The sequence below is a fragment of the Oryza glaberrima genome, chromosome 11 (genome assembly GCF_000147395.1).
Source record: "Oryza glaberrima chromosome 11, OglaRS2, whole genome shotgun sequence".
Taxonomy (NCBI): domain Eukaryota; kingdom Viridiplantae; phylum Streptophyta; class Magnoliopsida; order Poales; family Poaceae; genus Oryza; species Oryza glaberrima.
This window is the reverse complement of record NC_068336.1, coordinates 5,238,259-5,249,724: the sequence shown is the minus strand read 5'-3', so window position 1 is coordinate 5,249,724 and position 11,466 is coordinate 5,238,259. Positions and strand designations below refer to the sequence as shown.

Below are 11,466 nucleotides of genomic sequence, written 5' to 3'. Positions count from 1 at the left end.
AATCCAGGTATATCAAAACAACATACAGTGTCATAAAAGGAGAAGACCCATGTCCATGTATGTGCCTAGACTCAAGTGGATAGAAACAACTGATGCTGTTGCAAGTCTTTTGGAGCACATATACCCAACTCAATAAGTTGATTTTTGGCAGGTTCAAAGAAGTCCATGCGCATGGGACAACGAAAACCATGTGGCCCACAGAAGTGAGCTTTGCACGAATCTTGAAGCCCCCTGGCATCTTCAGTTTGTCTACCCAACAAAATCCTAGCTAGCTAACATGTAGCATGGGTCTATTGTGTACAATGGCATGCATGCTCCTTTATCCTTCTTTGAATTTTGGAATTTCCTTCCTTGCTACTCTTATATTTTTGGATTTATCCAATTCTCACTAGCTCTAGCTACTCCCTATATGTACAGGGTTTCAATTATTTATATCGCGAAACTTGCTCGTTTTCTAAAAACAGGGAAAACTATACGGAAACAAACATGGTATGACAAAGAGAGAAGCATGTACGATACAACATAGTAAAAATTACTGAAATTTGGTAGTTTTTTTTTGAATCGGCCACCAATATTCTATATGTTGAGCATTGAGGAAACGATCAAAACCCTCTAATTCGAACCATGCATGTTTGATGAGGAAAACACAAGCAAAAGTGAGAGTACATCGTACTACTTGTGTCTTTCAATTGTCTATGGTGTTTAGTTCCCTTTAAACTTCCAAAAATTCCGTCACATCAAATGTTTGGACATATGCATAGGAGCATTAAATATGGACAGAAAAAAAATCAATTGCACAGTTTGCATGTAAATCGCGAGACAAATCTTTTGAGCCTAATTACGCCATGGTTTGACAATGTGGTGTTACAGTAAACATTTGCTAATGACCGATTAATTAGGCTTAATAAATTCGTCTCTCAGTTTATAGGCGGAATCTGTAATTTGTTTTGTTATTAGTCTACGTTTAATACTTCAAATGTGTGTCCGTATACTTAAAAATTTTTTTGGACAGGGAACTAAACACGGCCTATGCTTGACAAGAAAAAGAACATAAGCGAATGTGAGGTTACATAAATACTAGTTGGGTCTTTCAGTTGTCTATGCTTGAAAAGAAAAACATAAGCTAAGTACTAGTTGGGTCAAAAGTCTGAGGTTAGCTAAAGCAACATAGAAAAAAAGAATAAAAAAGGAAAGGATTGAAAGGTGCAATAGGATTCTCAGTTAATAACCCAACTTGAAGTTTACATGGATGAATTATTCCTACGTTATATTACTAAGTTATCGATATATACAATTTCACCAAATTTGGATTGATCCTTGTTGCTAAACTAGCATTTAAGAACCGCTTTAAACATAAATACTTCCAAAAAGGACATTTCAAAATACCCGCCAAAACTTAATTCGTATTACAAAACACGTCGATTGTTAAAAAAAACACTCAACTATCCTATAAAAATACAAACACCAACATTTCACACGACGCAAATGATATAACTATAAAACCACAAAACCAATTCCTTGTAAAACTCTATCATCATCGTCGTCGTCATCATCATCATCGTCACCGTGGATGAGCCAAAGCTGATAGGAGGAGCAAGAGGATACACATGCAACTGATGCCCACACCATTGGCCACCCCCAAGGCATGGAGCACAACACTCCCTTTTGACTTCTATTTAAATTAAATTAATCAATTAATTAAATAAAACCTCACGCCTACACAAAAAAAACATTAACCCAAAAGAAACCCCAAAAAAATTAAACCTAAAAACACCCAAACGAAAACGAAAAAAAAAAAAAACACCAACACCACCCCCCCTCTCTAATCAACCCCGTTCCCTACCCCAACCTCCACCCAAACCCCAACCCGCCCCCCTCACACCCACGTGGGCCCCACCAACCCCTGGCCCCACCCGTCAGCGAGCGGCAGCGTACGCCACCCGCGTGGCCGTGCCTTTCCCCTAATCAAATCCAGCGGATATTTTTGACGTCCGCGTCTCGCCATTTTCTCCTCCCTCTCTCTCTCTCTCTCTCTCCTCCGTTTTTGTTTTTGTTTTCTTTTTCTTCTTTCTCTCTCCTCCTCCTCCTCCTCTTCTTCCTCTCCGCAGAGGAGAAAACCAAATCCCATCGCGAAGGCGAGAGAGAGAGAGAGAGAGAAGAAAAAAAGCGAGAGGAGTAATAAACTCGCGAGGTTTTATTTTATTTTATTTTATTGTGTAAATTTGGCCAACGGCGGCGGCGGCGGAGTTGGCGGCGGCGGCGGGGCTAAACCCTAGCCGAAGTGGCGGTGCCGGTGGTGGGCGGCGGCGGCGGCGATTTGGCGGGTGGACGAGCTCCGGATCGCCGGATTCGTGGCGGGGAGGTGAGTGCGTGGAGTTTGTGGCGGTGTGCTTGTGTTGTTGTTGTTGTTGGTGGTGGTGGTGAGGTGTGAGGTGAGGTGGGGTGGCTTGCTGCTGTTGCTGTTGCTGCTGCTGCTGCTGCTGCTGCTTCTGGTGCTAAAATTTGCGCGGGTTTGCGGGGTTGGGAGGCGAGGGATGCGATCTGGGGGGTGTTCGGGGAGCTCGGCGTTGCTTAATTCCGCTGATGGTTTCTGCGCGTGTTTCTTCGTTTTCGGGGTGGATTTGGTGGTGGTTTTGTTGCGCTCGGTGTTGTTGTTGCGGGAGGGGGAGGTTGGGTTTGGTGCTCGCTGGTGCTGGTTTTCGGTTGGCTTTTTGGGCGATGGAGTTTGACACAGTAGATTTGTTCTGGTAATGGTGGTGTAGATCCCGTGGTTGTGTTCTGAGGTTGCAATCTGTGGTTTGTTTTCAGGGGGATGACCGCTTGTTCTTGCTCAATTCCGGTGGATCTTACGGTGGAAGGATGGCGAGCTGAGTGAAGGCGCGCGTGATCTTGCAGCGGTTTGTGCGGGGGAGGTTTGGAGCACTTTGTCATTGCCGGCAAGGATGGTGCCGTCGGGGCCGCCGAACCCGATGGGTCCTGGACAGCCGGTTGGCGCGGCCTCGTTGCTCAGGACGAGCTCCAGCCTGCTCAGCGGCGGCCAGCAGGGGATGGGCAGTGGCGGAGGCATGCTTCCTTCGCAGTCGCCCTTCTCGTCCCTCGTGTCGCCGCGCACGCAGTTTGGTGCTAATGGCCTGCTGGGAGGTGGCTCCAATGTTTCCTCCCTGCTCAACCGGTCGTTTGGGAATGGGGGACATATGCTCGGTCCGGGGTCGATGCCAGGTGGTGGTGGGCTTCCAATGAATACCCTCCAGCAGCAGAGAGGAGGGCTTGATGGTGCTGGCGATTTGGTTGGCGCGGGAGGTTCTGATTCTCTCTCGTTCCCTTCATCGTCGCAAGTTAGTTTGGGCAATCAGCTGGGTTCAGATAATCTGCATCCACCACCGCAACATCAGCAGCAACAACAGCACCTGGATGCTATGCAGGACTTGCAGCACCAGCATCAGCATCAGCAGCAACTGCCAATGTCTTACAACCAACAACAGTTGCCACCGCAACTGCCACAGCAGCCGCAGGCTACAGTGAAGTTGGAGAATGGTGGCAGCACAGGTGGGGTCAAATTGGAACCGCAGATGGGGCAGCCTGACCAGAATAGCACAGCCCAGATGATGCGCAATGCTAGCAATGTTAAAATTGAGCCGCCGCAGTTGCAAGCTTTGAGGAGTTTGAGTGCGGTGAAGATGGAGCAGCAGAGTTCAGACCCATCAGCATTCCTGCAACAGCAACAGCAGCAGCAACATTTGCTGCAGCTGACAAAGCAGAATCCTCAAGCTGCTGCGGCTGCTCAACTGAACCTTTTGCAACAGCAACGGATATTGCAAATGCAGCAACAACAGCAGCAACAACAACAGATTCTAAAGAATCTGCCTTTGCAGAGAAACCAATTACAACAGCAACAACAGCAGCAGCAGCAACAGCAGCAGCTACTTCGCCAACAGAGTCTAAACATGAGAACTCCAGGAAAATCGGCTCCTTATGAGCCAGGAACCTGTGCAAAGAGATTGACTCATTACATGTATCATCAACAAAACAGGCCACTGGTAAGTTTTCGGCTTTTTCCAAACAATTATATTTAGTGTATAGTGAAGGCCATGGGCTTACAGTTTTGTGTCTCTACTTGTTCCTTTTGATGCAGGATAACAATATCGAGTACTGGAGAAACTTTGTCAATGAGTATTTTTCTCCAAATGCTAAAAAAAGGTGGTGTGTATCTCTCTATGGAAGTGGTCGTCAAACTACTGGAGTTTTCCCTCAGGTTTCATGAGCCGTTGCTGACTTGTCATTTTTTAAATCTGGAATATCCATTCTGTTTTTCATATATTTCATTAATGCTTCTGGTCTATTATTTTAATTGGCAGATGTGAAGTAGCGCCTCATATTTTTAATTTCCTTTCAAATTATTCGTTAAAGATTTTTATATTTGCCCTTGTAGGATGTATGGCATTGTGAGATATGCAATCGGAAGCCTGGGCGAGGCTTTGGTAAGCATCATTTTAATTTGCACATGTTTCTCTGTTAATCTGCTTTTTACATCCACTTACGTGACTACCTTAACAGAGACCACCGTTGAGGTGTTACCACGATTATGCCAAATTAAATATGCCAGTGGTACATTGGAAGAATTACTATATGTCGACATGCCACGTGAATCGCAGAATGCCTCTGGTCAGATTGTTTTGGACTATACCAAAGCAATCCAGGAAAGTGTCTTTGAGCAGTTGCGTGTGGTACGCGAAGGACATCTAAGGATAGTTTTTAATCCTGATCTCAAGGTATTATATTTTTTTGATTTTTTTTTTGGTCACTGGTGGTCCTTTAAAGTTGCTGGTATGATAAATGGCGCCTTTTTGACTAAAGCATGTTTCCTTTTATTGAAGATCGCTTCTTGGGAGTTTTGTGCAAGGCGTCACGAGGAGCTTATTCCACGTAGATCAATAATACCACAGGTATTTAGCCCTTTCACTGTATACATATTTTTATTCAAGTCAGATGTCTCATTTCGATATTCTGAATTTTGGGCAAAACGGGAAAGGGTTTAATATATTTTGGAACCCTTGGTGTTCTATGCAGGTTAGTCAACTGGGCGCAGTTGTGCAAAAATACCAGAGTGCTGTACAAAATTCGACAAATTTGTCAACTCAAGACATGCAGAATAATTGCAACTCGTAAGGAGACTGTCTCTGATGCACACAATACTTTCCATCTTCAGTGTGTTGAAAAATCATTAATGCTTTATCCACCTTGTTCCTACATGCATATTTTTGTGTTCTTCTGAAATCTATCTTATTAGCAAAGAAGCTAGTGTGTCTACTCATGTAAATACTTTTTTAACTCAATACTAGCATGAACTGTCTTGCAAAATGGGACGTAGCCACTGTGTCATCCTTCGAGTTTAGGGCCAACCAGCCAAGCTGTAAAAATAGTTAAATACTATTCATGGCCTAACCATTTAGATCCTATGGCTGTTGTGGTTAATTTGGTCAGCATATGGCCTTTGACAACCATACCATATCAGCAGGATGTAGGCCATATAGTGATGGATTGGGTTGGATTGGTTGATCATCCTTAGGGTCGGCTTGGCGGCAGTGGAGTGGCTTCAACTCATTAGCAGGTCCACTTGCAGATTGGTCTCTACAGCATTACAACTGGTGTTAGGATTGCACCCCGGTTAGAATTATTTATTACCTCTTTTGAGGTGGGGTGATATTGTGCTTAAGGCATGGTTGTCAAGTCGTTACTACTAGTATTAGGCTGCACTGAGTAGGTGCAAAAATAGTTCTCTGAGACTAAGTCTGTGTTTAGACTATCCTCAATATGACAGGTGGCATAATCGCCATGTACAAGTAGTTAATTTTAGTGTATGTTAGTGCTTTGAGGATGGGTCTAAAGTCTAAACAGAGACCTGGTCTCTAGGATAGGTTTAGCGGGCCATTTTTTCCTTTTTCATTGTTCTTTTTACTGGCTTTAGTTGGTATATGATGGATTTCACTGAATATAACTACTGTTAGATGCTGACTAGGCACCTGCCTAGTGTCCAAGTGCCCCCAAAGTGCCAGAAGACACAGTGCTGTGCGAATGGCATGAGCCTTAAATACGTGGTATTCTGGTCCACTGGTTGAGTTCAACATGTCATGGTAGTTATGTACTGTACTCTGTGGTGTAGGCAGTCCTGCTTGTAGTACACTATTGAATTACTGAATTACATGCACAAGTCACCTTTTTTGTGCGAGACCAGGATTTGAACCCTGGTTGGTAGATTCTCACTGGAAGGCATTTACCACCATGCTACAAGCACATTTGCCTCAACATCTTGAATGACTTGAAACTTTTTAGAAATCAAGCAATAAACTGGATAGAAGGTCCTTCATGGCTACATGCATACATCGTTTATTCATGTAGTAGATGGTATTTTACTTGTTTGAAATGTTCCGTGGAAATCTCATTTGTTTCTTTTCTAATTGGATCTCAGGCAAATTATGCCTGATAAGAAAGTTACAACTATTGAGGAGCACCTACAGTGGTCTAGTTAGAAGGCAAGTTATTGTCACAGTATAAGCAGCATTATCCAAAGACTACAGCGTAATATGTAGAATCAACATATTTTGTGTTACATATTCTGCATGTTTGACATGTACGTTGACCCATATGGGTGAAATATTTATTAAAATATATAGTTGAGGCTACAGAATGAGATGTTTTTAAAAACATGCTTCTTTCAATGCCACTGTAGTATGCGAAGGAGTTGCACGAAACAAAGTGGTGGGTATAACCACTGATTTTTTGAAGGTTTGCTACCCAGTGTTTTTGGTTTAGTTTAGCTCACTGACTATCCTCCAAAAAGGTTAAGCTTCCAGGGGAACACTGACCATTTATTCACATCCAGGCTCATCTCAGGCCTACGATTTGGATGGTTAGATGATGTTGGGATGTGTGTACAGAAAAACTATAAGCGTAAAGCATTCTGGATCTATGGGTGTATGGTTATTCTTACTGTTCTAGCACCGTGTGTTCTTTTACTATGATAGGGGAGATGGATAATTTATGTATACTTAAGAATTTCCATAAAAGGGGACCTTAATCCATTTCTGAGATCTTTTTGAAGTACAAGAATATAGTATGCATGATTTGCTCATCTGGTACATCTGATGGAACACATCTAATTAAACACAATCCAATTATTACATTGGGGATGTGACTGTATCATGGTGAATTTGGAACAGCGGAATAATTATTAAAATGCTGTTGCTACAGAAGGTAGTGTTTTAGTGGTAGGTATCTTGGAGACTCGGATTACACACATGGTGCTGGATATTACGGTGGCATGCCCAAGCAGATGTTTCACATGTGATCTGTTTATCATCTGATTATTTTCCTCTGTAGAGAAGTCACCATCTATTGACAAAAAACAATTGTTGTTGTTTTTTAAGTTACGACCAAATAGTTGGAGTCCTTAAAGAAGAGGTGGTGATGGAGTGTGCTCTACAACTTTTTCTTCACTTTCAGATCTTTCAAGCGTGCACTTGAAGGATCCTTTTGCATTTGAGGATTCTTTTTTGCTTTTTTTCACTTCAGTGCTTTTGGTATGTTTGCTTCCGAACATTATTTTGCTTCTTTAATAAATTATATGTCACAGAAAAACTTATGAGGGTAGACCAATTTGTGCCTTTTAGGGCTCACTTTCCTTTTTCACTGTTGTTTATGTACCAAGTCTGTTGATTTTGTTTTTCTGTTTGATTCTTTTTTGGGATAATTGACATTTGAGTACTGCAAATTGTACTTATTTTTCAATCTTTTACTATTAGGTTTGTTGCATGTGCCCGCCAATTGGCTAAAGCACTGGAGGTGCCTTTGGTAAATGATCTGGGATACACAAAACGATATGTGCGCTGCCTTCAGGTACACTTATACATGGTTCCGTTTTTATTCACCTGTTCTGTATTTCTACATCCAACAAATTTAGATTATTGTCATATGCAAAAGTTGGTATTTTTTACATAGGACTATTATCATTCTTTGTTGTGGGCCTTTGGCACCTGTTGCCATTCTCTATTTCGTTAAACTAATTTATCTGACCTATTGTTTTGTCATCCATAACATTGATACTTCCAGATTGCTGAGGTGGTAAACTGTATGAAAGATTTGATTGATTATAGCAGGCAAAATGGGTCTGGACCAATTGGTACGCCATTTTTATCTTCTGTTTACTATGCAGTCTCATCTGATCTCATGTCATCTTGTTTAGCATCAAGTAATCTTCACATATTGTATGATCATCCACTTGTACTCCTACAGCTCCTTCATTTGTTTTCTTTTGATTGTACATTCTATTCACCATTTTTTATCAAGACAAGTTTCCAGGCCGTACAATTTTTGTTCATGCCCCCAGTCCCCCAAATTTGGTTGTCTAATTAATAAGGAAGTAACATGCTGTTATTGATCTGTCACAACTTTCAACCTGTGACTAAGATGTGTTTGAAATGAGACAGTTGGTAGAGGGCTGATTTCCTGTATTTTCCTAGTTGCCTTTTCTCCAGATCTTTATTCATTTTTTTTTGTTTATTCAACCTTCAATAAAACATGTGAAATGAGCTTATTCTGAAATACCTTATAAATACCCCAAACTGGTGGCTCTCTGACTATAATATTAGGATGACTGAACTGGCTCCCTTGCTGATTTTTACTCCTAGCCAAAGAACATGGTAGTCTGTTCCTATAGTGTTAACTGTATTTTACAGCCTTATTAATGTTACCACTTGTTTTGTGCATATTTAACATCTACTGCTATTAATTGTTTCAGCTAGTTTGCATAGCTTTCCTCGGAGGACTTCATCAGGAGGGGTAAACCCTCAACAGTCACAGCAGCAACAGCCTGAAGAACAGCAATCTATCCCGCAGAGTTCAAACCAGAGTGGTCAAAATGCTGCTCCCATGACTGGTGTGCAGGCTTCTGCCTCTGCAAATGCAGATGTGACATCAAATAATTCTCTCAGCTGTGCACCCTCAACGTCTGCACCTTCACCGTCCGTTGTTGGGCTCCTCCAAGGTTCAATGAACTCTAGACAAGATCATCCAATGAGCAGTGCTAATGGTCCATATACCAGTGGAAACAGTGCTGCAATTCCCAAGGTGAACTCGACAACCTCACTGCAGTCAACTCCATCTACCTCTTTTCCTTCACCAGTGCCAACAACATCCAATAACATGATGCCTGCCCCTCAGAACACAAACCAACTCAGCTCCCCAACCGCATCATCAAACCTACCGCCAATGCAACCACCTGCTACTCGACCTCAGGAGCCTGATCCAAATGAGTCCCAAAGCTCGGTTCAGAGAATATTGCAAGATTTGATGATGTCACCGCAGATGAATGGTGTTGGCCAGCTTGGGAATGACATGAAAAGACCGAACGGACTTACATCTAGTGTTAACGGAGTTAATTGTTTAGTTGGTAATGCTGTTACAAATAACTCAGGAATGGGAGGAATGGGAGGAATGGGGTTTGGAGCCATGGGTGGGCTTGGTCCAAATCATGCAGCTAGTGGATTGAGAACTGCAATAGCGAACAATGCGATGGCAATTAGTGGTAGGATGGGAATGAATCACAGTGCACATGACCTATCACAGTTGGGCCAACTACAGCAGCAACAGCAACATCAACATCAACATCAACATCAACATCAACAGCAACAGCAGCAGCAGCAGCAGCAGCAACATGACTTAGGAAACCAACTGTTGAGTGGACTTAGAGCAGCAAACAGCTTCAATAACCTTCAGTATGACTGGAAACCATCTCAATAAAGATAGAACATTACAAGTTTGATATGACGACGTGGCTGCTCTCACTGGGCTCATTGCTTATGGAGCACAAGTAACAGTGCCGACACCTCGAACTGTGTCAAAGCATTTGGTCTTTGCAATAATGCTGTCATGGAAAAAGGAATCATTCGCGACAGCAAAGCATCTGAGCCCTGTCAACTGTATGTTGTAACTGTTCGTTTAGCTGCTTGTGTATTGTGCAACTATGGCATTTTGCTGCCTGCTTCAGTTGTCTTACCGAAAGATAGAGTTAAAAGGATTAGAGCCTTGCCTTGCATCTGCCACCATCCTTGATGGTACGGTGTTACTCCTTACCCGGAAAAGAAGTTTTCCCTCCCTTTTTTTCCATGTCAGATGACATCCGATATGTAATTTATCATCCCCTCCGCCTTCCACCCTTAGCAAGCATATGTGCTGATATCTTTCTTTGCCTAAGGATTCTCTCTCTCTCTCTCTCTCTTTGTAGCCTTACTTGACTTTGTATAAGCTGCCATAATTTAGTAGTGGAAAAAGTATCAGGAATGTTTTCGTAGGCTTTGTCGCGAGATTCGACTGGCAAGAAAACTGGCATTCTTTCTTGATTTTACCGAAAGATTTCAGCCATTGTGGTGGATATTTTTCTTGAAATATTCAGGTTGACCTGTCCATCTGGTTTCAACCAGTGTGGTGGAGACTTTTCTTGATTGAAATTTTCAGGTTGGCCTGCATGCTGCACATTAGTTTATTTCTGTTGCTGTCGTAGAGTTCGATCGTTACAATGAAACCCTGCATCATAAGGGACTTCCATACTGTCATTACAATGAAGGCTATCTGTGTGAAAATAATGCAAGATTTTAAGTGCTCATGAATTCACTTTTACAAGATGTAGTTACTACTGCAGCTCGTTTGGTTCGGATAAAATGACTTCAGCTTCTTGGTGAGTTAACAAAGTTACAGGTTACAGTTATCTCACAAAGACGCGAGCCTTTCTGACAGGCAGCTGGGCTGATCATGCCAAGATAAGCGATCTATTGTTCTGATTTAGTTATAAAACCTGTTTTTTCTTCAATCCTATTTATGTCTTGTACGACCTGTTTTTCTAGTAGAAACCCGCTAAATTATTACAAGTTTCACAAGGTTCTCAAAGCTTGAGAACTGAATAAACTGAAAATGGGAAAACAGCTTGGGAAAAAACTACCAAAATGAGAATGCTGAAGCCACATACTCAACCTTTTATTACCAAGCTAAAAGTAACACCACATAGACATAATAAAATTGATGTGGAAGAGTGTATCATATTCCATATTCTGGTTGCACAAACTGCCCAAACCTATCAAATAGTAGCAAAATGAAAACAGAAAAAAAATCTCCTTAAAATCAAATAGGGATTGGGCCAAAGTTGGACCAAAAGTAGACAAATTATACACGGCTAGGCCTACAAACTCACAAAGAATAGTCCAAATAATTTCTTTCGATGGGCTTAAAGTGATCAAGTTCGTGGTACTAATTTGCAGGGTCACTATCCAAAGTTGTCTGCAAACAATAAATAAAAAATGCTGTACTTTTCATGAAAACTGCTCAGCCTCAACATGCACCTACTCATCTTTATCTCCAAGCAACTTGTTGATAAATTTATAGCTTAATTTTTTGCCACCCCCAACTAATGTACCTAAC

At 42.0% G+C, this 11,466-nt stretch overlaps 1 protein-coding gene across 2 annotated transcripts; it reads left to right on the top strand.

Annotated features, from left to right (window-relative positions):
- The first annotated feature begins 2,047 nt into the window (after nucleotides 1-2,047).
- On the top strand, nucleotides 2,048-10,358 carry LOC127754380 (transcriptional corepressor SEUSS-like). Of its 2 annotated transcripts, XM_052279883.1 has the most exons (11): nucleotides 2,048-2,362; nucleotides 2,809-4,037; nucleotides 4,133-4,252; nucleotides 4,430-4,478; nucleotides 4,555-4,769; nucleotides 4,875-4,943; nucleotides 5,068-5,162; nucleotides 7,800-7,893; nucleotides 8,107-8,176; nucleotides 8,795-9,123; nucleotides 9,217-10,358. In XM_052279883.1, the coding sequence occupies exons 2-11, from the start codon at nucleotides 2,943-2,945 to the stop codon at nucleotides 9,793-9,795; spliced, it is 2,715 nt and encodes a 904-aa protein (XP_052135843.1). In that variant the 5' UTR covers nucleotides 2,048-2,362; nucleotides 2,809-2,942; the 3' UTR covers nucleotides 9,796-10,358. The 2 variants fall into 2 exon arrangements, with proteins under 2 accessions (XP_052135843.1, XP_052135842.1); XM_052279882.1 differs by having other exon boundaries at nucleotides 2,050-2,362; nucleotides 8,795-10,358.
- Nucleotides 10,359-11,466: the final 1,108 nt, after the last annotated feature.

Excerpts from the sequence above, each read along its gene's own strand:
- LOC127754380 (XM_052279882.1), top strand. The coding sequence starts at position 2,943 with ATGGTGCCGTCGGGGCCGCCGAACCCGATGGGTCCTGGACAGCCGGTT. Across the intron at positions 4,253-4,429 it reads CTACTGGAGTTTTCCCTCAG|GATGTATGGCATTGTGAGAT; the intron begins GTTTCATGAGCC and ends TTGCCCTTGTAG. Across the intron at positions 4,770-4,874 it reads TTTTTAATCCTGATCTCAAG|ATCGCTTCTTGGGAGTTTTG; the intron begins GTATTATATTTT and ends CTTTTATTGAAG.